The sequence below is a fragment of the Rhinopithecus roxellana genome, chromosome 1, assembly GCF_007565055.1.
Source record: "Rhinopithecus roxellana isolate Shanxi Qingling chromosome 1, ASM756505v1, whole genome shotgun sequence".
Lineage (NCBI taxonomy): Eukaryota > Metazoa > Chordata > Mammalia > Primates > Cercopithecidae > Rhinopithecus > Rhinopithecus roxellana.
Window position 1 is genome coordinate 135,796,638 of NC_044549.1, and position 26,062 is coordinate 135,822,699.

A 26,062-nucleotide genomic window follows, 5' to 3' on the forward strand; every position below is an offset into this window, starting at 1 on the left:
TAAGTCACAGTGCACAACAGTCCAAAATATATTTCTGGAATGGCTAATTTTTATTTAATTCTATAAGCCTAAGGTAAAAAGCATAGGCAGTAACTTTTACTAGTCAATAAAAAGCAATTCTACCAATCCACTGGTAATTAATGTACTAAACAGAGTTGGAAAGCATTTTACTGAAAGCAAAATATTTAGAGAAAATAGACATTTATACAAAATTATAAAATGCTTGTAATAAGAATAAGTGCATTTCAAGGAAAGCACAAACTTATCTTAATTTATAGAGCCAGTTAAAGCTTTAAAAAATTTAAGTGGAAATTGAAATATGCAAAAATGTATAAACATTCTACAAAAGATGGTCATTCTTTTCCTGAGTATACTAAAGCTATGAAACGTAAGGTGACAAAGGAAGGTAGAAGCTTGGGAACTCTTTCTCAAGGGCATTTTCTTTCTACACACTGCTTCCCTCCTTCTTCATATTCTTGCTTGGAAATCCACATCTGTTGAAAGGTACCCTGTAAAATGGAAAGAAATTTATATAATTATGCCTTACTTTTTACTAGAAATGGCTTTTCTTAGTTTATTTTTTTGAGAGAGGGTCTTGCTCTGTCAGCCAGGCTGGAGTGCAATGGCATGATCATAGCTCATAACAACCTCGAACTCCTCGGTTCAAGGGATCCTCCCACATCCAGCCTGGGACTCCAGGGGCATGCCACCTTGCCTAATTTGTAATTGTTGTAGAGATGGGGCCTCACACTATGTTGCTCAGGCTGGTCTTGTACTACTGGGCACATGTGATCCTCCTGCCTCAGCCTCCCAAAGTGCTGGAATTATAGGTGTGAGCCACTGCACCAGCCTTTTTTTCTTTTAATATCTTATTTTCGTAACTCCTAAACTTTGAATAATTCATTTAAGAGTCCCGCCTCCCAAAATAGTACTCGATTATTTCTGTCCTCCTCCAGAACCATATTCCAGAACAGTATATATGGTGTGTATATATACAGTATATAAAGGGGGAGGATGCTGTAAGTCCAGGATGCAGAAAAGTATAAGGACTTTTTCTCCTTATTCAAGGCAGATGGTAGTCCAAGAAACATCTTACACCCAGCACCATGACTTCACCATTTGCTCCAAGAACTAATTCCTGACTTCCTAGACCTCACTGTAAACTGGGGAATGACCAGAACTTGAGAAGGAATGTTTTGATTTTAAATGCATTCCAGACAAGCCCTGACCAGTGCCAATGGGGGCATTATTAGAAGAGGCATGCATACATTAACATATTTCCACCTCTGTTTCAGAGGGGACATTGAAATTAGGCTGACAAATGTCCACTAATTAGGCAAAGAGGCATTTTGTTATATCAGAACACATAAAACTGGTTATTCTATTAATAGGTCCTCCGCTCATTTGACAGTTATAAAATGCAAAGACAAATGAAGCACTGGAATTGTTTTTTGTATTTTTACTAAATTTAGTATAATTCAGTAAGAACATTTTTACAAAGTAGCTCATCTACTAACCAAAGAGGCTAGAATGGAGCCGCCAATCCATGAGCTAAACCTCCGTTCCACTGTTGTATTATTTGCAATCAATTTCAGCCGCATACTCTGAAATAGAAGAATATGCATTAGTACAATCAAATCTTGTGACTCAACTTAGGAAATTTTTTTTTCTTTTTTTTTTTAAATAGAGACAGGGTCTTGCTCGCCATATTGTCCAGGCTGGTCTCCAACTTTTGCACTCAAGCAATCCGTCCATCTCAGTCAGCCTCCCAAAGTGCTGGGATTACATGCATGAGCCACTGCACCCAGCCAGGAAATTCAATTTTGACACACTTCTTAATGGCTCCCTGTGGTTCAAACACTGATTAAAATAACAGTAATTTTGAAATAGGATAACAAATCTCAAATCAAACAATCAATCAATCTAATGATTAGTATTATAATTCAGGTATGCTCTAGATCTCCAAGAATTTAGAAAATACAAGGCAGATGTCAACTGTGTGCCTATATATTTAGATATCACTTTTAATAATAGAAATGTGGCATATGTAAAACATTCTTTTATATGGGAAGCTAAAAGACTATTAAATATACAGATTTATAGACATTGTTAGGGCATATGTAACCACTAATAAGGGTTTTTAAATTTAATATTTAGTGCAGAACACCTTACAAAAAAACCACTTGAAGTTTTGCTATTTATTTATTTTTTTTTCCCTGAGCCAGAGTCTTGCTTTGTCACCCAGACTGGAGTACAGTTGCATGATCTTGGCTCACTGCAACCTCGGCCTCCTAGGTTCAAGCAATTCTCCTGCCTCAGCCTCCCAAGTAGCTGGGATTACAAGCACGTGCCACCATGTCCGGCTAATTTTTGTATTTTTTTTTTTTTGAGATGGAGTCTCGTGCTGTCGCCCAGGCTGGAGTGTAGTGGCACAATCTCAGCTCACTGCAACCTCTGCCTCCCGGGTTCAAGCAATTCTCCTGCCTCAGCCTCCCGAGTGGCTGGAATTAGAGACACCAGCCACTAGGCCCAGCTAATTTTTGTATTTTTAGTAGAGATGGCGTTTCACCATGTTGGCCAGGCTGGTCTCCTGACCTCATAATCCATCTGCCTCGGCCTCCCAAAGTGCTGGGATTATAGGCATGAGCCACCGCGTCCAGCCAATAAAAATTTTAAATTTAAAGTTAAAAGATTATAACTGCCATTCTGTTATTGAAGTACTATATAAATTACCTTCTCAAACCGAGTTTTTCTATTCTCTTAAAAGTTATTACAATATACCCACTGATCTTTCTAAAACAAACATAAGAGCTCATCAGTCCACTGCTAGATTTTATCCTGTGAAGAAGGAAGTATTTTCCCCTAGAGATTCAGCATAGCCCCACTGACACCCTGAGGCTTCTAGCCTCAAGAACTATAAGACAATAAATTTCTGTTTTAAGCCACCAACATGTACTTTGTTATGGCAGCTCTAGGAAACTAATCCATCTTTCTAGCCATATTGCTTTCCCCACTTATGTAAAGACTAGAAGCCAACTACTTCGAATTACTGGAACATAGCCATCTTCTCTTAATATTTTTGTAAATGGTTTTATTCCCTCCATCTAGATATCCTTTCATAAATTAGTAATGAGTTGAACTATTCATTCAAACTATAGCTTCTTCATGAGGCTATTCTCTGATACTCCTAGCGAGTTAAGTAGTGGCTTCTTGGTGTTCCCGACAGCACCTGGTCCATGACATACTGAATTGTTTAGCACGCTACAGTCATCATTTTCTGCATGTCTAACCATCCTAGTAGACTGAGCCCTTGGTGTACAGGGACTAGGGCCTAGCAAACTATCCACATTTAAATATTAAGTTAATAAATGAGATTCAAATAATTTAAGAGAAACTAATAGATGTCAACTAGGAAAACATGGTTAAAGGGTATTAACTTTAGTGATACTATACCAGGCACATATAAAATATCATGTATGTATTGAAAAATGAATGCTTATCTACAAAATGACACCATCAGTGAGGAAATATATGACTGAAGAATACCATTAAAGAACAAACAGAACTTACTGGAGGAGTTTTCTGAGACAGCTCTCTATTCAACCTGTCAGTAAAACTCTGTATTAGTGTGTTTCCTCCTGCCACTATTACACTGCCATAGAGACCCTAGGATAAAAATACAAGAAAAATCAGTTCCACATGTTTCCAAAAGTTTTAAATACAACTACAAATGTGCTCTACTACAATTTTCCCTTTCATTTTTTGGAAATGTTTTACTATTATATAGACCTAATAGCTTAATCCATCGATTCTCCATCCTAGCTGTACATTCAACTCATCTAAGGAGCTTTTAAAACACAAATTCCTAGGGGCAATTACATAAAAATGTCTGGGGATGGGATCCAGGCAAGATTACTTTTAGAGACAGGGTCTCGTTATATTGCCTATATTGGAATGCAGTGGCTATTCACAGGCACAGTCATAGTGTATCACAGCCTCAAACTCCTGGGTTCAAACATTCCTCCTGCCTCAGGCTCCCAAGCAGCTGGGACTACATGCCACTGTGCCTGGCAGGCATGGTTTTTAACTCCCAAGATTATTTTAATGTGCATGAAGTTTTAAGAACCACTAACTTAAAGGAATAATTCAAAAATCATAATTTTTTTGGCAGATAGCTGCCAATATTTAATTAGAAGTACATTTTATAATGACTTTATCTTAGAATGGTCATCTGGAAATATTAATAGCAACCGCCAGCCAAAAATTAAAATTACAAATATTTTGAAAAAGAATGCTCATCTGGAAGTTAGGATATTCAAAATTAGACAGATTATTTTATGATTGTGACAGACAATGATAAACTGAACATATTCCTGGCCAAAATGATTGATACCTTTCTCTTTTGCAGAGGTATACATCAGAAGCACATGGGAGCTTTTCCAAAACACACATGCTAAGGCCTCCCCAAATAAAAATAAATTACTACTTATAAGTATATTTACTTTGAATTTGCATGTATGCATCAGAAAAAGTTAAATGTCAACCTGTTTTAGTGGATAAGTTCCTATTTTTAAAACGTATTTTCAAATGTCTAAATCATCTAAGTTTTGAAGTAGAAAATGGAATGTAAAAGTATCTCATTAGTTAAAAGGAGAAATTTCACTAAAAACAAAGTTATCACTGTTGCAATAAATATACTTCAATTCAATTACCTTCCCCCAAAGGTAGAATTGTATTTGCACTAAAAAAACCCCAAACTTATATTACTATTGTCCTAGAAACATCACATGCCTACCAGGTTACCAGGTGAAATAAAGGTAAAATAAAGTATGATTTTCGTAGCCACTCAAAGCCTTTTTTGAACAACATAGTAGCTATTAGCACTATGCTTTAAGCAAATTAATTTATTCAAAATCTAGGCAGTATGTGGGTGAGAAGCTGAATTGGGTTTAAATAAGATAAAGTCAGTCCTCAATGTTATCAACATGACCTTGGAAACTGACTTTCAACAAAATGACATGTAACAAAACCAATCTTTTTCCTGAAACAATGTCCTTCAAGGACTTACTGTACATTGTTTCACTTAAAGTTGCAGTCTCCAAGAACCTATCACTGTTAATGAGTGAGGTATATAATATGGAGTTAGTATTTAAAATCTGACAAAGCACAAAAAATATGAAGATCATTTAAAATAAACTTCATGTGAAAGTTACTCATACCATTTAAACCACACCTTCCTGAAAAATAAAAGTAGAAGTTGTACTATCTGTAAGAAAATCACCAACAATACCTATTTTGGTTTGCCACATTTCAGGAAATCTCTAGTGCAGCATCGTCTACAGAACTTTCTGTGATGGTGCAAATGTTCTATATCTGCGCTATCTGATGCAGCAGCCACTAGCCACATTTATAATGAGGCTATTACAACTGAAGAATTGAGTTTTATGTTTTTACTTATTTTAATTTAAATTGCCACATGTGGAGGGTAGCTACAAAACTGGACACCATAGCTCTAGAGTTGCACATTTTTCTTTTTCTAGTACTTCATCTTTTTATAGATACTGTTATAAAATGAACTTCAAAGTCAATGACATTGACAACCATTAGGTCACTGTCAACCTAACAATGATTTGGGGGCATTTCAATCTCCTAAAAGGTACCTTTAAACCGTAACAGAAGACTGGCACTTACTGGTCTGATATCAATATCACACATCCCAACACTTGTGGTGACAACATGACTGACTCCTAACATTGTGTTTCCTGATAACCCCTACAACAAAAGAAAACAAGTAGTCACATGGAGGCTCTTCATACAGTAAAGCATATCCAAAACATTTTAGCCACAAAAGCTCTTTACCTATATAGGAAAAGCCAGGCTAATTATGAAAAGCTTTTATACCTTTACATTGGAAGGGTCAAATAATCCTTCTGGAATTTTTAGCCGCTCAGCACCAAAATCACAATTGTAGCCATTGGGGAATTCATAATGAACAGTTGGCATCTGTGCAGCCACTCTGAAAACATGTTAAACAGTATTACACAAAATACAAAAATAATTCTCTTCAAAATTATAAACTACTAGGGAATTATCAACTTGTAAAAAAATGGGAGTGAGAATATTTTAAACATTATTCAATTAAGTACTTTCTATGTTTTCTAAACAGTCCTGTCCTCATTTATAAAGTATACAATTTAAATAAGAAAACATACTGTTCATCATAAGTTGAATCTGACACTTGAAGTACCGAAGCTTGAAAATCCTGGATAACACACTATGAGTAAAAGAAAAAAGTTTAACAAACAAGGTTGAGATTTATCTTTGTAATCTATACTTTTATAATATATTTTAAATACTTTTCAGAATGAAATTGGACCATGTTTCTAGATGTGTAAATTATTTCAACAGTATTAATCTACCTAACAAAGATTCTGAGTATCAAGAAACCTAATTCTAAACATTTGCATTAGCAGTAAATTACACACATTTAAGTTAAAACAGTTATGAAACGATGAGAGATAAACAACTGCAGGTGCAGGAATCCCTGCACCACAGTCCTGCATAACAAAACCAATTTCAGAACACCACTTTCTTCTTAAAAATAAGCTAGATTAGAAGCAAGATTTCATTACCTACATATACACATGTACATATACATCACATTTTACGCAACTTTTAATGACTGTACATAGTATAAAACAGTTTAACAAAATGCTGTGAACTAACACGATCTCTAGAAAAATCTTGTCTAATATCTAGGAAAAATGAGTAATCCTAATTTTTCCTCATATATTACATATACACACACACGAAATACTTTATCTTTAGGTGCAAAAACTGTCAGAGCTGGGTGCAGTGGTTCATGCCTGTAATCTCAGCACTTTGAGAGGCCAAGACAGGAGGATCGCTTGATGCCAGGAGTTCAAGACCAGCCTGGTGAGACCTAGTGAGACCCTGTCTCTATAAAAATACAAAATAAAAAATTAGCCGGGTATGGTGGCATGCACCTGTAGTCCTCCCTACTTAGGAGGCTGAGGCAGGGGGAGACCAGGTGTTTGAGGCTGCAGTGAATTACAATTGCACCACTGCACTCCAGCCTGGGTGACAGAGAGACCCTGTATTTATTTATTTATTTAATTTTTATTTAGACAGAGTCTTGCTCTGTTGTCCAGGCTGGAATGCAGTGACACAATCTCAGCTCAATGCAACCTCCATCTCCCGTATTCACGCAGTTCTCCTGCCTCAGCCTCCCAAGTAGCTGGGATTACAGGCACTCAGCACCACACCCAGCTAATTTTTGTATTTTTAGTAAAGACGGGGTTTCACCATGTTGGCCAGGACTTGAACTGTCTTGAACTCCTTGCCTCAAGTGATCCACCACCTCGGCCTCCCAAAGTGCTGGGATTACAGGCGTGAGCCACTGTGCCCGGCCAACCCTGTCTTTAAAAAATATATATATATCTATATATGTGTGTGTATGTATATACACATACATGATATATACATGATATAAATACATATGATATAATTTTTTAAAACCTGTTAGATATGATCCTTCTCATAGTAATTATGACATATAATTTTACTCTTAGTTTCTTTTGCTGGATACACATTAATTTCTATCAACAGAGTAAGCAAACAACCTACAGAATAAGAAAATATTTGCGAAGTATGTATCTAACAAAGGTCTAATATCCAGCTTCTATAAGGAACTTAAACAAAAAAAACCACCTCATTAAAAAGTGGGCAAAGCACATTAACAGACACTTCAAAAGAAAACATACATGTGGCCAACAGCATATGAAAAAAAGATCACTATCACTGACCATCAGATAAATGAAAATCAAAACCACAATGATACACCATCTCACACCAGTCAGAATGGCTACTATTTATTATAAACAAGTAAAAAAAATAGGGCTGGGCACGGTGGCTTACACCTGTAATCCTAGCACTTTGGGAGGCTGGGGCAGGTGGATCATGAGGTCATGGGTTCGAGACCACCCTGGCCAACTAAGAATACAAAAATTAGCCGAGCGTGGTGGCACGCACCTGTAGTTGCAGCTACTCGGGAGGCTGAGGTAGGAGAATCACTTGAACCCGGGAGACAGAGGTTGCAGTGAGCCGAGATTGCACCACTGCGCTCCAGCCTGGGCAACAAAGCAAGACTCTGTCTCGAAAAAAATAAATAAATAACAGATGCTGCTGACAAGGCTGCAGAGAAAAGTGAATGTTTATTCACTTTTGGTGAGAATGTAAATTAGTTCAACTATTGTTGAAAGCCATGTGGCAATTCCTCAAAGAGCTAAAAACAGAACTACCATTTGTTTTTTTTTTTCTTTTTTGAGGTGGGTTCTCACTCTGTTATGCAGGCTAGAGGGCACTCGTACACTCAAGGGTCACTGCAGACTCGACTTCCCAGGGCTCAGGTGATTTTCCCACCTCAGTCTCCCACGTAGCTGGGACTAAAGGTGCACACCCCTACACTTAGCTAATTTTTCTTTTTCTTTTTGAGATGGAGTCTCACTCTGTCGCCCAGGCAGTAGTGCAGTGGCACCATGTTAGCTCACTGCAACATCCATCTCCTGGGTTTAAGCAATTCTCCTGCCTCAGCCTCCCAAGTAGCTGGGATTACAGGTGCCCACCTCCACACTCAGCTAATTTTTTAATATTTTTAGAGATGAGATTTCACCATGTTGGCCAGGCTGGTCTCGAACTCCTGACCCCAGGTGATCTGCCCGCCTCGGCCTCCCAAAGTGCTGGAATTACAGGAGTGAGCCACCACACCTGGCCCCACTTAGATAATTTTTCTGTTTTTGTAGAGACAGGGTTTTGCCATGATTCCCAGGCTGGTCTCTAACTCCTGAGTTCAAGGGATCCACCCACCTCAGCCTCTCAAATTACAAGCGTGAGCCACCATGCCTGGCCCAGTACTACCATTTGACCCGGCAATTTCATTACTGGGTATATACCCAAAGGAATATAAATCACTATATCATAAAGACACATGTATGCGTATGTTCACTACACCACTATTCACAATAGCAGAGACATGGAATCAACTTAAATGCCCATCAGTGGAAGGCTGGATTAAGAAAATGTGGTATACAGACCACGGAATATTATACAGTGAAAAAAAAAAAAACAGAATGAGATCATGTCTTTTGAAGGAACTGGGATGGAGCTGGAGGCCGGGATGGAGCTGGAGGCCATTATCCTTAGCAAACTAATGCAGGAGCAGAAAACCAAACACAGCATGTTCTCACAAGTGGGAGCTAGATGATGAGAACACATGGACACAAAGAAGGGAACAGACAGTGGGGCCTCCCTAAGGGACGAAGGAATGGAGCAGAAAAAATAACTATTGGGTACTAGGCTTAGTACCTGGGGGACAATAATCTGTACGACAAACTTCCGTGATACGAGTTTACCTATATCACAAACCTGCACATGTACCCCTGAACTTAAAATAAGTTTTTTTAAACAAAACAAAAAGAAATTAAGGTGTATCTGTGGTGTCAGGTTGTTTTACTAACCTCTTCCCCATCAGTAAGCCATATGTTCAGAGATGGGTTTTTAGTAGAGAATCTCTCATGGGTTCCTTGTTCTGAACAAAAACACATTTTTTATATGGCTGACTAATGCTGGGAAACAGAACATAACTGAGACATACTAGTAGGCCTCTCCAAAACCTAAAACCATTTTCTCAGTCAAAAATGTTCAGAATAGTATAAAATCAAAATTCCTTCCAGGTCTCACCATAGTAATCCAAGTGAATATGTAGTGATTTGCAGAGATATTTGGCAAATATGAAAAGCATGCCTCTCAGAGCAAAGCTCTTTTGTTAGTAAAGTATCATTAAAAATATAGAGTGTAATCCTGAGATCATGCTCTATTTAATCTTCAAAATATATTTAGTAATTTAAAAAAAAGAGCTTGAAAATATAAAGTGCTCATATTTTACTCAAGGATTTACAGCCTATATATAACTTTTTTTTTTAATACTCATGCAAAAAGCCTGTAACATTTTTGTAAAGAGAATGAGGGTTACTTACATTACACATATAATTGTGCCAAGACCTCGTAACCTGAGGCAACTTCTCTTTTCTTTTCCAGTTAGCTGGAGATCCTTCACGAACAGCTTCCTGAGAGTACCAAGAGATGCTAGGTTAACGGAGTTGATTTCATAGGGGTGGGGGAGCTAGAGGTAAGTTCTAGAAAGAAAATTCAATACTTACTTTTGATGCAATCATATATGGAGGAACCAATTCAATATTCATTTCTTGGAAGAGTTCTCTGCATTGCATAGTAATAAAGTCTCCAGCAAGAGGGGATTTCACAATGCCTATGAAACAGATGAGACAAGGCTAAGACAGCAGTTAAGTCCAAACTTCCTAGAACGAATTTCCCCTACGGGTGTATTTATATGAATAACTTTTCAGGTAAATGAACTATCCTTCAACACATAAATAAAGCAATACATCAGTTTTAAATACACATTATATACTAAAGATTTTTAACATATTTAAAAAAAATCTTATTCAGAAACTGATATGCTTTAAAAGTGCTACTCATCATTTTATTTCATTATGTGCATCCTCATAATATCTAAAATCATCTCAGTGTATCCTGGTTAAATACATTTACCTTGTTGAAGGACATAGCCATCGTGGACTGGAATTGCAGTGGTATGAGTGGCTCCACTGTCCAAAATCAGCCCAGTAGAACGACCATTAGCAAATCTAGTTTAAAACATTAAGGAAAAGAAAGTATCAAGGCCGCTAAAATAATGTTTATTGTAAAGGGCAGGCTCTTACATTTCAGAAACTATTTCTTAAACATATACCTCATAGTTAAAAATGTATTACAGTGAATCTAGGGATTGGTATAAAATAATATTTATGGCTTAAGAACAAATAGCAAGAGGCAGGAATTCCAGAATGGAGGTATCAGGAACTCAGGGAAACCTTTATCCTAGAAACAGCTACTATTAAGCTGGTCAAAATTAACATAATCATTCAAAGTCTCTGGAGACTGATCAAAGCGCTTACAACAAACTGAGATGCATTTATTTAACAAAATGTACAGAAACTTGGTAAGAACAGTGGGAGGTTGTGAGAACTGAGCTAGGGACTATAACCATTCTCACATAGCATTGAAGAAGAGCTGTTTCAGCAGTTTGGCAAAGCCATATGGCAGTTCCTATCTCCTCTAACTCAATGGGCGGGAAAACTATGCCAGGTGAATTCCATAGTTGGTGAATATTGGCAGATCCCATTTTCTACACTTCTGTGCTGCAGAAGGCCTATACTACCTGAACATACTAAACTGAAGTTTAGGAGTAGGGGCATTCACTCATTCATCAAATATTTACTGAGCATCTATTAGGTGTCTACTAAGTCTGGTGCTTAACAAGGAGGGAGGGAGGAAAGAGGGAGGCTGCTCACCTGGCACTAAAATTCCTTTAACACAGTAGACACATAATGGTGCACCAAAACTGCCTTTTCCCTGAAGGTTATCCTGTTTAATGAAGTAGATGATCAATAAAGCTGTAAAAAGAAAAGCTCATGATGTCCCAGGGAAGGTGGTGGTGTAAAAGAGAAACCTATTCCTGGGATATCCAATTGTAAATTCTGGGGAAGGGAATATGGGCAAGAGTAGGAGCATGTGGGAAGACCAGGAGGCAAGAGAACACAGCGAGGTCAGAGAACTGCAAGCACCTCAGTACGGTCTGAAAGTAAAAGGAAGAAATGTAGAAGACGACTCTGGCTTAAAGCGGACTAGTACTTTAGAAAGATTATTAGAGGCTGGGCATGGTGGCTCATGCCTGTAATCCCAGCACTTTGGGAGACCGAGGCAAGCAGATCGCTTGAGTCCAGGAGTTAAGAGAGCAGCCTGGGCAACATGGTGAAACTCCACCTCTACTAAATAAATAAATAAATAAATAAAAATAGAAAGATTATTAGAGCAACAGTGTAGAGAATGGGCAGACAAGAGAATGTGCTTCAGTAATCCTGGAAATAGCTTCCACCTAATGCTGTGGCAGTGGGACAGAGAGAAGCAAATAGCAGGGAAGAATAGGTGGGACTTGATGACTGACTAAATTTGAAGGGGAATGAATTTATAGCCAATTTCCAGTTTTCTGTGATATTGGAAGGGAGGGAGAAAATGGCAATCTTTCATTTCATCTAAGCCAACTGGTTAAAATATTGCCTTCTATCCACATGCACCTTCTTAAAAACAAAAGCGTCTTAACACTCAGAATTTGAGTGTTACTTTATTTCCCTCATACTTTCTAGTGTATCATCAGTTCTAATGAGAAACACCAAAAGATGAATAGCTAAAAAGCAAGAGAAAAGAAAAAAAAAAAACAACTTCTGAACAAGCAATAATTGGCTTATGTCCTCTGCCAGAGTTATCACATTCAGTAGTATGGTATATACTTCAAGAGGAAAGGTATTACTCTTTCAAGGATACGCTGTCAAAACTGCAGTTTTGCAAAGGAAGAATGCAGGGATGTTGTAGTGTTCAAACATTAACTCTGTCAGTTTCTCTCTCTTTGCTCTAGTATTCCACTTGAGAAGAGGGGAAAAAGAAATGCAAGTTATTAAGAATTAAAAAGTTGATTTATCTCCAGATAAAATCTAAGCACTATATTAATTTAACAAAGAAATAAAACATTAAGAATAGCAAAAAATACCATGGGAAATAATCTTTCATAATAATATCTCACAAAAATAAAACAAAACCTCTGTATTTCTTTAGATGTAGATTAAATTTAATAAATCAATCAGATAGGAATTAAAATTCTTTAATAATAAAATTGCTTCTATAAATTCTAGAAATTACAGACTTTTCCACATATGAGGAAATCAGGATTCTTATAAACATATTACTAAATCTAAAGAGTAAATATGGTCATCCAAATCCTAAGTATGAATTTTAGACCACCAAATTCTCCCACTTATAGATGGTATTCATAAAAGAAACAAGTTAGCAACAATAAGATACTGATAATTTATGACCATTATGCTTGCTTTCTGGGACCTTTCTGTCTATGTACCAAATGTATTTCACAAGAGACTTTGGTCCAGAAATTTCCAGCCCTTGTTCAACATCTCAATTCTCTCTTGGAAACTTGAATAAAGTAGATATACGCTGCCCTTGGGGCACAAGAAATGATTCGTAATTCAAAATGGGAAGCAGTCCTAGGAAATAAAATGTTAAATCCCTAGAAATACATAAATAACCACAAGAATTCATTAGTGTGTTTTGTTGTTCTCTGCATATTTTATCAGAATAGTAAAATGAAAGTTACAATAGTATTAAAAAATTAACCCCTTTCCCTAATTTTCAAATTCAAAATATGAATTTCTATGCCTCTTTAAAGAAAAATATTCATCAAATGAGTAGAAAACTAAAGGAAAAAAGAAAAAGAAAAAAAAAAAAAACAACTACAGAAACATGAAAAAGAAAATCTTTATCTCACCGGTGCCTCTGACATGAGAACAGGATGGAGGCTGGCTTCTGATTTGACATGCATTTTGTAGGTATGATCCAAAATAGCCTGGAAACTATCCCAGTCTTCAACTAGAATATAAGATTAGTAACTTGGAAACAATGCATAGTTGAAGATGAATACAACGTATTTTGAGAAATTGTTTCTGTGACTTAACAATTAATACCTTATTATACAGAACCTACTATTTTTACAGATCAACTTCATACCACAGTACTTTATATATATATAAAGATTACCTTTGTCTTCTAGATATATAGAACTTCTTTTTGGTCCCTCCAGCCCCCAGACCTGTCCCAAATGTAATTAATCTAACAGACCTAAAATACCAAGTAAATGTTATTCAAATCAATAAATACTCATTAGAGACCTAGAATGTGATCAGAATGGTAACAGGAAGAACAGAAGAATTATATGGCCTTCTAAATGATACTACTGCTGGGTTTAAAAAAAAAAAAAAATACAAAGATTTGTATGGTCTAGACCCAACACTCAAAAAAACTTACAATCTATTTGGAAAAAGACTAAAAGACATGTTAAAAATTCAAAGAAGAACATCCGTCTTCAATTTGGCTTCCACCTAAACATTCCATTAAAACTACTGACATAAGTCATTAATGACCTTCTTTTTTTTGAGATGGAGTCTCACTCTGTCGCCCAGACTGGAGTACTATGGCGCAATCTCGGTTCACTGCAACCTCTGCTTCCTGGGGTCAAGCAATTCTCCTGTCTCAGGCTCCCAAGTAGCTGGGATTACAGGTGCCCGCCACCATGCCCAACTAATTTTTGCATTTTTAGTAGAGACAGGGTTTCACCATGTTGACTAGGCTAGTCTCCATCTCCTGACCTCAGGTGATCCGCCCACCTCGGCCTCCAAAGTGCTGGGATTACAGGTGTGAGCCACTGCCCCCAGTCACGAATGACCTTCTACTAGGCAAATTCATGGATACTTAACATTTTTAATCTCATCTGTCTTCTCTAAATTATGACAGTATTGCCTTCACAAGAGTTTACAAACTTTCCTGTCGCAGCCCAAAGAAAAAATGTCATTAATTATATATTTCCACAGGCCCACCTGGATTTTTTTAACTTCTTTCTCAGTGTAAAGCTTTCGATGTCACTGCGGAAAACACTGAGAATAAATGGAATTTTATGCTTCCAGAAACTTTTTCTTTTCTTACTCTTCCCCTGAATTTTTTCCTACATTCCTAATTGTTCCCTTTCATTCTCCTTCAAGGGTACCTTTTATTCTCTATTGGTTAAAATATACAAGTTTTTTGCTAAGAACTCCATCTTCAATTCTCTTCTCATATTCCAAATTTTTTCAGAGTAATAAAACGCAACTCCATGTCTTAAAATCTTTCTTATAACCTTTTATTCCCCTGTTTACAGAATTGTCACCTGGATGTTCTAAGCATTTTTAACTCAGTGAACCCATTTACTTACTATACATGAAAGAGTTAACACTGCAAGCCTGAGAAAGGCCTGCTTGTAAGGCTCACTCTTAGCTGGTGTCTGGAAACACGATTGGCCAACAGTTCCCCATGTTCATATAAAACTTGTCCCTAAATGGTAAGAGTAGCTCGCTATACCTACACTGTTTGTACAATGTGGTTGGTTCTGAACACTTGCTTTCCTTCTGAGAATCTAAAATTTTGTTACATGCCAGGTAGATGGTACCTACATAACCAGCCCTCTGTAAAATCCTTGGGTACTGAGTTTCAGAGTTCTCCTGGAAGATAACACAGGTTGTAACTTGTTGTTGGAGGGATTAAGCACATCCTGTGTGACTCCCACTGCGAGAAAACTCTCCGAAGCTTGCATCTGGACTTCATCATCCCCTGTCCCTTTTCCCTTTGTCGATTTTGTTTTGAATCTGAATCTTCAGTACAATAAATCTTAGCTGTGAATACAACCATATGCTGAGTCCTGTGAGGAGTCTTGCTGGTGAGTAACTGAACCTGAGAGTGATTTGGAGTATCCCTGATAACCTCGCTTTTTTCTTTTTCTTTTTTTGAGACAGAATTTCGCTCTGTCACCCAGGTTGGAGTGCAGTCATGGGATCTCAGTTGCAACCTCTGCATCCTGGGTTCAAGTGATTCTCATGCCTCAGCCTCCTGAGTAGCTGGGATTACAGGTGGTATGCATCACCACACCTGGCAAATTTTTGTATTTTTAGTAGAGATGGGGTTTCACCATGTTGCCCAGGCTGGTCTCGAACTCCTAGACCCAAGCAATCCACCCGCAGTCTCAGCCTCCCAAAGTGCTGGGATTATACAGACGCAAGCCACTGCGCATGGCCAACTATGCCTTTTAAAACCATAAAACTTGCTTCTTCCCTTTCTATTCCTATCTCAATACATGGTACTCTCTGTTCAGAGTTACTCCAACCAAAAATCTAGGAAACTTTTTCAACTTCTCTCTTGCTTTCACTCCCTCGATCGTTTAGTACCATTTGTTTCCTGGTTACCCTGAAAGTCCCTTCAGAATCTCTACCAGCATTATGTAAGAGTTTAAACCTTTTTCATTTCTCATCTGGACTCTTACCTCCCTTATTGATCTCTGTCTCTAGTGTCTCCTTCCAATCTAGACTACATATTACTATTAATCTTTCCAGCTGGCAAATACGAGCATATCACATGTTTAAATTCCTTTGGGGTTATCCTTTAGTAACTAGCTTAATACAACCCTGGGATAGTTTACAAGCCCTTTTATGACTGCTCCCTGCCTACCTTTCCTGCTACTGACCCTAATGAGCCCAATGCTGCAACCATACTTAATTGTATTACATTTTTAAGCACATAAGCTTCTTTCACAATTCCATCCCTTCACACATGCTGGTCCCTCTACTTTACCCAGCTTAGCCAGACTAACTCTTATTCATTGATCAAGATTCATCACAAGTTACCTCCTTTGTGAAAACCATCACTGACTCCCAACACTACAGTAAAATACCTCTCCTCTCTAATCCCATTGCTCATTGCATATACCTATATTGTAGCACTTACCCCAGTGTACCATTATTTGTATATATACATATATCTATTTCCCCTAACTAAGCTTTTAAGGAAAAGGAACATTTCTTATGTATCTTTATATTCTCAGTGTCTGAAATCAGTTTGTGGAATAAAAACAAAACAAAACAAAAAAAAAAAAAAAACCATGGCTGATGTTCAACTTATAGGAAGCTACTATTTTATATCTAAACTGTAACATGTACACTCCATAATCAATTCCATGAGGAACACATCTTACCCATCCCATTTTTTAGAGGTGAAATGGCCTCCATATTCTCCCTGGGAACACGCAGAGCATTAGTATCTATGTAGTAGGTGGGACCGCCTTGTTTGCCTTTATCACCATCTATTTCCATTAATGTGCTTCCGTCGTCTCTTTCTACCACCATACCAATAGCTGTAGGAAAATCCACCTGTAAGAGTCAGAAATATGATATACAAGTTTCACCTTTTATCAAGGAGGCATTTTTCCCCCAACTAATGTATTTTATTATATTTTGTTTTAAATTAGAATTTCTGCATGAATTTAATTTACATGAATAGCTCTACATATCCAATTAACTCTAACTTTACACTTACCTTGGGGCAGTCCTCACCAGCATAACCAGCTCTCACAGTATAGGATCCAATGTCAAAAACAAGGGCTCCAACTTCATCTGAAAAGATTAAAAGTTAATTAGCATTAACAGCTTGCAGAAGTATCACATGAAAATCACAGCTCACTGCAGCCTCAATCTCCTAGGCTCAAGCAATCCTCCTGCCTCAGTCTTCCAAGTAGCTGGGGCTACAAATGCATGCCAGCACGCCCAGCAAATTTTTAAAAATTTTTTGTAGAGATAAGGTCTCACTATGTTGCCCAGGCTGGACTCAAACTCCAGGGCTTAAGCAATCCTCTGCCTCAGCATCCCCCAAGTGCTGCAGGCATGAGCCACTGCACTCAACCCAATTATATTCATATTATTACTCACTTGAACCTAGTTTCAAATACACCTTAAAGAATCATTTAATTAAAATATAACAAGTCATACACCGTATTTCAGTAGAGGTTCAATCAGTTAAGAAATGGTACACTAAAACTGGGTAATTTGAGTTTACTTATTAAAGGGAATTATTTGCAAAGATAAAGGTGAAATACGGACAACCAGAAGGAACAGTACAGTACGCGAGTACTATAATGATAACTAATAATAATGGATCCATTGCCATTCTTCAAACTGAAGAAACAAGAAGAAATAACTGTTATCAGAATCTGGAGAGAAAGTTGTATGGGGGGGGCTACCTGATAGGAGCTGTGACTTTTAGCAGAGGGGATGCAGTTAGCCATAGATCACCCTGAGGTGAATGAACCAGGCTAATAAATATACCAGTAACCTCCCTCCACCATCAACTAGGGTGATTCTATAATTTATTATCCAAAGTGGGAAAACCACTATGGGCAATTTAGTTATATCTACTAAAGTTGAAATTGTGCACACATAGAATTACACTTATTTATTCTGGAGACACTCTCTCATACAGGTTGCAAGGAGACATGTACAAGAATGTTCAATAGCTACAAGAACTAAGCAATTTATTAACCTCTCTGCTTCAGTTTCCTAACATGTAAAATATACATAATAGCTCTTACCTCACAAGATGCTCTAATGATTAAACGTATTAAATGTTTTCATGTATATGAAGTCTTAGAAAACTCACACATTAAATGTAAGCTGCTATTATAATTGACACACTGCTTGCCATAGGAAAAGGCAGAAATAATCTAACGGTCTCTCAGTAGTGAAATAGATAAGCAATAGTATATTCATACAATGGAATCCTGTACAGCAGTTCAAATGAACACTCTAGATCTACATATGTCAGCATCAATAAATCTAAAAGAACGCTTAGTTTTAAAAGCTAGTTACCAAAAAACTATATATGTATACACACACACACACACCCCTCAAAAAAAAAAAAAAAAAAAAAGAAGAAGAAGAAAAGAAAATACGCATGGGGTCTGGGAATGTTACATACCAACTTCAGTTCAGTGGTTACCTGAACTGAAGAAGTGAGAGAGAGGAAATCTGTATCAATTAACATTTTTATTCTTAAAATATCTGAGGTATTAATATGGCAAAATATGACATCTATTTAATCTCACTGGTGAATATAGTATTGTATTACATACAAACTTACAGTAATATTACCGTAATATCACATACAAACATATATTTATATATTTTTTATATTTATATATTTTTAGTATGCTTAAAATATTTCAAAAACTTCTTAAAAATTTTAAAAGTAAACCCATTACTTTGCAAATATCAGTTAAGAGACAGTATCTTTGCAGAATGATTTTTTTTTTTTTGGACTCGCAGTCTTGATATCATCACCCAGACTGGAGTGCAGTGGTATGATCTCGGCTCACTGCAACCCCCACCTCCCGGGTTCAACTGATTCTCCTGCCTCAGCCGCCCAAGCAGCTGGAACTACAGATGCGCACCACCACGCCCAGCTAATCTTTGTATTTTTAGTAGAGATGGGGTTTCACCATATTGGCCAGGCTGGTCTCAAACTCCTGACCTCATGATCCACCTGCCTTGGCCTCTCAAAGTGCTGGGATTATAGGTGTGAGCCACCGCACCCAGCCTTTCATTTTGACTCAAATAAAACAAAGACACATTTAAATTGCTAATGTAAAAGAAAGTTTATGTATTTGTTACATTTCTCAAGATAATTAACACAACCCTGTAAAATTCTCTGGTCCAAATTATTTTGTCAGAAACTAGGGGATCCTTAAAAGGAGAACACTGTATTTGTTTTCACCACAGCACCTAAACTTGAGTACAAATGGTAAGTATAGCAATGAACAGGAGTTGATAACATTTAATACTTTTATTAACCAGAATGCCGGGTAAAGAGATATCCTAATTAAATGAATTAATTGTATAGTTAACCAAAAATTTCAACTTCTGTTCCTCAAGGATTTATCTTTTGCCCTGCACTAGGAACCCTTAAACTGTTCTGTGTTATGGACCCTTGTGACAGTGTTGTGGACTGAATTGTGTCTCTAAAATTCCTATGTCAAAATCCTAACCCCTAGTACCTCAGAATGTGACTGTACTTGAAACCAGAGTCTTTATTCTGTTTTTTTTTTTTTTTTTTAATGTTTTGAGAGAGAGTTTCGTTCCTGCCGCCCAGGCTGGAGTGCAATGGTACAATCTCCGCTAACTGCAACCTCCGCCCTCTGGGTTCAAGCAATTCTTCTGCCTCAGCCTCCTGAGTAGCTGGGATTACATCTGCTGGCCACCAAGCCTGGCTAGGTTTTATATTTTTAGCAGACACTGGGTTTCACCATGTTGGCCAGGCTGGCCTCAAACTCCACACCTCAGGTGATCCACTCACCTTGGCCTCCCAAAATGCTGGGATTATAGATGTGAGCTACCATGCCCAGTGAAACCAGAATCTCTGAAGAAGTAATTAAGTTAAAATGAAATCATTAGATTGGGTCCTAATCCAGTATAACTGATGTTTTTAAGAGAAAATTCGGGCCAGGTGTGGTGGCTCACACCTGTAATCCCAGCACTTTGGGAGGCAGAGGCAGGCGGAACACGAGGTCAGGAGATCAAGACCATCCTAGCCAACATGGTGAAACCCCAACTCTACCCAAAATACAAAAAATTAGCCGGGCGTGGCAGTGTGCACCTGTAGTCCCAGCTACTCGGGAGGCTGAGGCAGGAGAATTGCTTGAACCCAGGAGGCGGAGGCTGCAATGAGCTGAAATTGTGCCACTGCACTCCAGCCTGAGTGACAGAGCAAGTCTCCATCTCAAAAAACAAACAACAACAACAACAACAAAAACAGAAAATTCAGACTTGGACTTGTACAGAGGGAAGGCCATGTGAAGACAGAGGGAGGAGATAGCCATCTACGCACAGAGAGAGACCTCAGAAGAAACCAACTCTGCTGACACTAAGATCTACCTCTAGCCTCCACAACTGTGAGAAAACTAATTTCTGTTGTTTAAGCCACACAGACTGTGGTACTTTATTATGGCAACCTACAAACTAATACACACAGTTTAGGAAATTATGAATCCCTTCTTAGAATGTTTTTAAATGTTCATAAAAGAAACCAATTATAATAAAATATAGTTCTACCATGGAAACTTTGGGAAGGCCACAAACCCCATGTTAGGAGCCCCTTCCCTAATTTACCCTTTCCTGGGTAATATACTGTATTCCTATAGCTTCAACTTCTACCTAAATACTGGTAATTCCAATCTCAAAACACACTCTCTCTCTCTCTCTCTCTCTCTCTCTCTCAGCTCTAACCAATGTCTAGATCCATATCCTGAACTTTTTACTGTACATCAACATAATTGTATCTAATGTCTCATGGGTATCTCAAATTCAACACATCTGAAGCACTGCTAATCTCAGCATTGCCTAACACATTGCTGACCACAGTACACGTTGGCAAAAACCTGAGAGTTGTTGTGAACACCTCCATCTTTCAAGTTCTGCCAAATATTTCTGCTAAGTATTTCTCAAATCCCCTCCTTTTAAATACCATTGCCACTGCCTTCAATCAAGCTCTTATCTCAACAGGGAAACTACAATTCCCTACAGATATTGTGCCTCCACCTCTTTGCCTCTTAAATCTACCCTTCCAACTGCTGCACTGTGATCTTTCAATATTGTAACTGTCATTATTTTGGTACATAAATCCTTCAACAAAAATAAGGGGGTGAATCATTCCGTGGTTTCTCATCACTGAATTTGATAAAATTTAAATCACTCTAGCCAGTTGAAATTCAAGGCGTAGCAATATCTGGTAGCAGTCTCACTTCCTGCCTCATACACTAACTTACTGGGTAATATGTCATCTCCTGAACACACCACATACTCTGTCACTCAGCTAACCTTTGCATATGCTGTCCCTTTCCACTCCTCCTCCATCATCCCATTACCTCTATTGTAAAGTCCCTTGACTCCACCACATGGAATCAATAACTCTATTCTCTGAACTACCTTTGCACTATATATATATAACATATGTAAAAATATATAACATATAACATAAATATATAAATACATAATATATAACATAAATATATATAACATATAAAAATTATATATATGAAATTATATATAAATATATATAACATATGTAAATATATATATGTTTGTTTTTGTTTTTTTGGATACAGTCCTGCTCTGTCACCCAGGCTGGAGTGCAGTTCCGGGTTCAAGTGATTCTTGTGCCTCAGCCTCCCCAGTAGCTGGGACTCCAGGCATGCACCACCATGCCTGGCTAATTTTTGTATTTCTAGTAGAGACAGGGTTTTGTCACGTTGGCCAGGCTGATCTTGAACTCCTGGCCTCAAGTGATCCGCCCGCCTCGGCCTCCCAAGTTGTTGGGATTACAGGTGTGAGCCACCGCACCTGGCCCCTTCTACATATTGTTATCAATGAACAGCTCTCATTGAATTACAGTTACCATTTCTGATCAATATAAGATGCTATCAACTACATGATGCACCACTATTTCCGGCATCACTAAGAAAATAATATGGCAATTAAAACTCTGCCAGGCCAGCACTACTGAGACATATTCTGGCTGGGGGCAGTGGCTCAAACCTGTAATCCTAGCAGTTTGGGAGGCTGAGGCGGGAAGACTGCCTGAGCTCAGGAGTTCAAGACCCGTCTCTATTAAAAAAAAAAAAAAAAAAAAAAAAAGACATATTCCAACTTCAGCTGTTTAAATGTGGGAAAAATGTACAACTAAGAATCAGTGAAATATGGTGTCTATTTACCTAACGGACTCATCTACAAGACTGAACTTCTTGATGACAAGAGCCTATACCTGCCACATAGTGCTCAAAAAACATTTTTGTGAAATAGAAAAAATCCAACATATCAGCTCATTTTCCTGTCCTAATTAGTAAACCGGATATGGTGGAAGTTTAATTTAAGACTCTAAATTCTTAGAATTTTACATCTGTTCCTTTTTCAGGATGGGAGATACATCTAATTCCTGTACCCTGCTTCATTAAAAATCAAGCCCCATGAACCCTAAGTAGGAGAGTGGCAATGGGAGGCAGGGGGCTTAGTAGAAAGAACCACAGAGTTCTGGATGTTTAAAACCTAGGGTGCAATTTCTAGTGTATAAAAATCCTCAAGAATTGAACCTCGGCCGGGCGCGGTGGCTCAAGCCTGTAATCCCAGCACTTTGGGAGGCCCAGACGGGCGGATCACGAGGTCAAGAGATGGAGACCATCCTGGCTAACACAGTGAAACCCCGTCTCTACTAAAAAATACAAAAAAACTAGCCGGGCGAGGTGGCGGGCGCCTGTAGTCCCAGCTACTCGGGAGGCTGAGGCAGGAGAATGGCATAAACCCGGGAGGCGGAGCTTGCAGTGGGCTGAGATCTGGCCACTGCACTCCAGCCCGGGTGACAGAGGGAGACTCCGTCTCAAAAAAAAAAAAAAAAAAAAAAAAGAATTGAACCTCTATTCTACTAAAAAGGCCTTTTTTCTTTTTTGAGGATTTAAATGTTTTTCTCCTTCCAAGTTTAGTGGTGATGTGATTTTCTTGGGGAACATGAAGGAAAAATCTTATTTTTGTTGTATCTTACCTGTAAAATTACATCCTTTATAGAAACAGCATCACTACTAGACACAGCAACAACAGCAATAGTCTGGATTTGTTTTCTGGGTCTCTAACTCATCAAACACAACCCAAAACATTAATTATATGTATCAGTGTTTTGATTCACCTGCAGATCTTGCAAAAATGGAGGCTCTAAATCAGTAGATTTTGAATGACGCGTGAGATTCTGCATTTCTAACAGGCTTGCAGGTGATGCTGACACTGCTGGTCCATGGACTAGACTTTAAGTGGCAAATGTAACATTATTTCATTTAACCTTCACGCCCACCCCCATCGGCTAGGAATTATTCCATAAATGAGGCCTGAAGTTGGAAAGTTATGTAAATTGCCCAAGACCAAAGCGCTCAACAGTGAGTGAGGCGGATATTTCAACCCAGGTCTGTAACCCCCCGCACCTGGTAATCTTTCTGCCACACCACAGTCTCATCAAGGATAAGTGAAAAAACAAGACGCCTAGGACCCCCGGCGAACTTTCTGGGCATCCTTAAATTACACGTGCTCCTGAATTAATCTCAAACAGACCCGCCCACGAGTCACTCTGGAGACTCCCCAGCCAACGAACAGGCAGGAGTTACTGAAAGGTGAGGCAGCTAGCGCATGGGGCACAGACAGGGAGGAGGCAGTACCCTAAGTGGCCGCCGCTTCCCTAGTCAGTTCTACGGCTTGAGGCTCGCTTTGCCACCTATGAGACGCTCTGGGAACCCTCCGTCCATGCTTACAAACCTCCGGGACCTTCCAAGTTTAAGCGCGCGCACACGCGCCCCGACACAGCCGAGTCCAGGAGGCACTCGTGGAGATGCGACCCTGGGGCGGTAACCCAAGCCGGGGCCCGGCGGCTGGCTGGACTGAGCTTCCCGCCCAGCCCCGAGGCTCTCTAGAGAAACGAGCGTGCATCCCAAAACCCTGCTTCTCCGGGGGCAGAGGCAGGAACCGGCCACAGACAGCCGCCACTCCAGGGCGCGCGAGGCGCTGGCCGAGCCTGGTGGGCTCCGGGGGCGGGCAGAGAGTGGGGCGGGGACGGGGCGGGGAGGCCGGGGTCCCGAGAGGGGGAGACCGGAAGGGAACGCCGGGGAGGGGAGGGCTGGGAGCGGCGGTTACAAACCCCACACGCCGAAAACGCGCGCTCTCTTCTCCGGCCGCACTCACTCACCTCCCCCGTACACGCCGCCGCTCATGGCTGCTGCCGGCGCGACCCCTACCCTAAGGGCTAACTGGAGAAGTGACTGCAGTGGCCGCGACTGCGAGTCCCGAGAAGCGATAGCCCCTGACTCCCTTAACTTCCACCGCCACCCCCCTCAGGCAACAAAGCGGCGTCCACACACCCCGGAGCTCAGCTACACTTGCTGGCTCCTCTTACTAGCCAATCACAAGGGTCCAGGCCTACGTTCAGCCAATCAGAATGCGGCTGCGCCGCATCCGCGCCGCGGCCCAGCAGGTTTAGCCAGTCGAAGGCAGCTATGGGGGCGGGGAAAGAGGAAAGCGACAGCCCGACAGAAGGAGTTGGGTTGCGGAGCTAAAGCGGGCGGAGCTTCCCGGGTAGGCGAGAGAGTGGGCGGAGGCAGTGGGAGAAGAAGGAGGAAGGCTAGAGGGAAGCTTGGGGGCGGGCCTCGGAGGTGAGGCGGGGCACTGAGGAGCGGCGGGAACCTGGGTAGGGGAAGGTAGACCTCTGGAAATTGAACGTGTGTCTCCACTGCTGAGATTCCTGTCCAGTGACTGTGGGGAATGCGGATTTCTTTCTTTTTTTCTTCAGAAAAAGTATTTTAAACTAACTTTTAGGTTGAAGAAATAAAAATTTTGCGCTCCACTTTGGGATAGGGGACTCAGTAAATCAGACAAATTGATAGGATCTTGCAATTTTTAAAATGGTTATTAATAAGTAAAAGAAGAATGAAATGATGCATTATCCCAGCTAAACCTAGGTAGCGCTTTAAAAACGATTTAAAAAATCAATTAAAAAAAAAAAATTTCAGGCCGGGTGTGGTGGCTCACGCGTGTAATCCCAGCACTTTGGGAGACCGAGGCGGGTAGATCACGACGTCAGGAGTTCGAGACCAGCCTGGTCAACACAGTGAAACCCCGTCTCTACTAAAAATACAAAAATTAGCTGGGCGTGGTGGCACGCGCATGTAGTCCCAGCTACTTGGGAGGCTAAGGCAGGAGAATCGCTTGAACCCAGGAGCTGGAGGTTGCAGTGAGCAGAGATTGCACCGCTGCACTCCAGCCTGGGCAACAGAGCGAGACTCTGTCTCAAAAAATAAATAAATAAAAATAAATAAATTTATTTTATCCTGTGAGAGGTCTTTAAAACAACTAATCAATCTTCATTCAAGCAAGCACCCAATCCTAAATATGCATCCTATAAACAGCCTGTCTTAGTCCCCTGTTTCTACCAGCCTAGTCCAGATCACCTTCCTTTATCCCCGGATTACTGCAGCAACTTGTTGCTCTGTCTCTTTGCCACTCTTGATCAACAGAGCTTCATCTGTAAAAACGACCAAACCCAATCAGGACACTCCAGTGCTCAAACCTGTAAGATTGTTGCCTATCCTTGTAATTGATAGCAGTTCTTAAGTTGGTATGTCTAGAGTCTAGACATGCAGAGCCTGCTTTTAACCTTAGAAACAATTGACTAAAACCCCATCAGTCTCAGTAGCAGCAGGGTGGCAGAAAGTGATGAGGCAGTAGGGTGGATCAAGGCTAGCGGGAAAACTCTTTCCCATTCGCTTGACAATATAATCACAGTATATCTGATCATTTTGAAAAGCCCTATTAACCCAGTGAGATAATACAGATGTCAGCAAACTAAGGCACTAGGGCCAAATCATCTTTTGTGTGTGTGGTGGGGAGAGGAGGTGGGGAAAAGGGGAAGC

At 39.5% G+C, this 26,062-nt stretch overlaps 1 protein-coding gene across 3 annotated transcripts; it reads right to left on the minus strand.

The window, feature by feature from the left end:
- Positions 1-27: 27 nt before the first annotated feature.
- Positions 28-24,578, minus strand: ACTL6A (actin like 6A). Of its 3 annotated transcripts, XM_030931800.1 has the most exons (15): positions 23,916-24,175; positions 23,299-23,413; positions 17,116-17,192; positions 16,775-16,949; positions 13,490-13,590; positions 12,478-12,575; positions 10,648-10,742; positions 10,239-10,345; positions 10,056-10,145; positions 6,213-6,274; positions 5,902-6,016; positions 5,692-5,772; positions 3,571-3,666; positions 1,518-1,604; positions 28-509 (listed from the first exon to the last, which is right to left on the minus strand). In XM_030931800.1, exons 4-15 carry the CDS (start codon positions 16,923-16,925, stop codon positions 429-431), a joined length of 1,164 nt encoding a protein of 387 aa, XP_030787660.1. In that variant the 5' UTR covers positions 16,926-16,949; positions 17,116-17,192; positions 23,299-23,413; positions 23,916-24,175; the 3' UTR covers positions 28-428. The 3 variants fall into 3 exon arrangements, with proteins under 3 accessions (XP_030787660.1, XP_010372176.1, XP_030787661.1); XM_010373874.2 differs by lacking the exons at positions 23,299-23,413; positions 23,916-24,175 and adding an exon at positions 24,343-24,578; XM_030931801.1 differs by lacking the exon at positions 23,299-23,413.
- Positions 24,579-26,062: the final 1,484 nt, after the last annotated feature.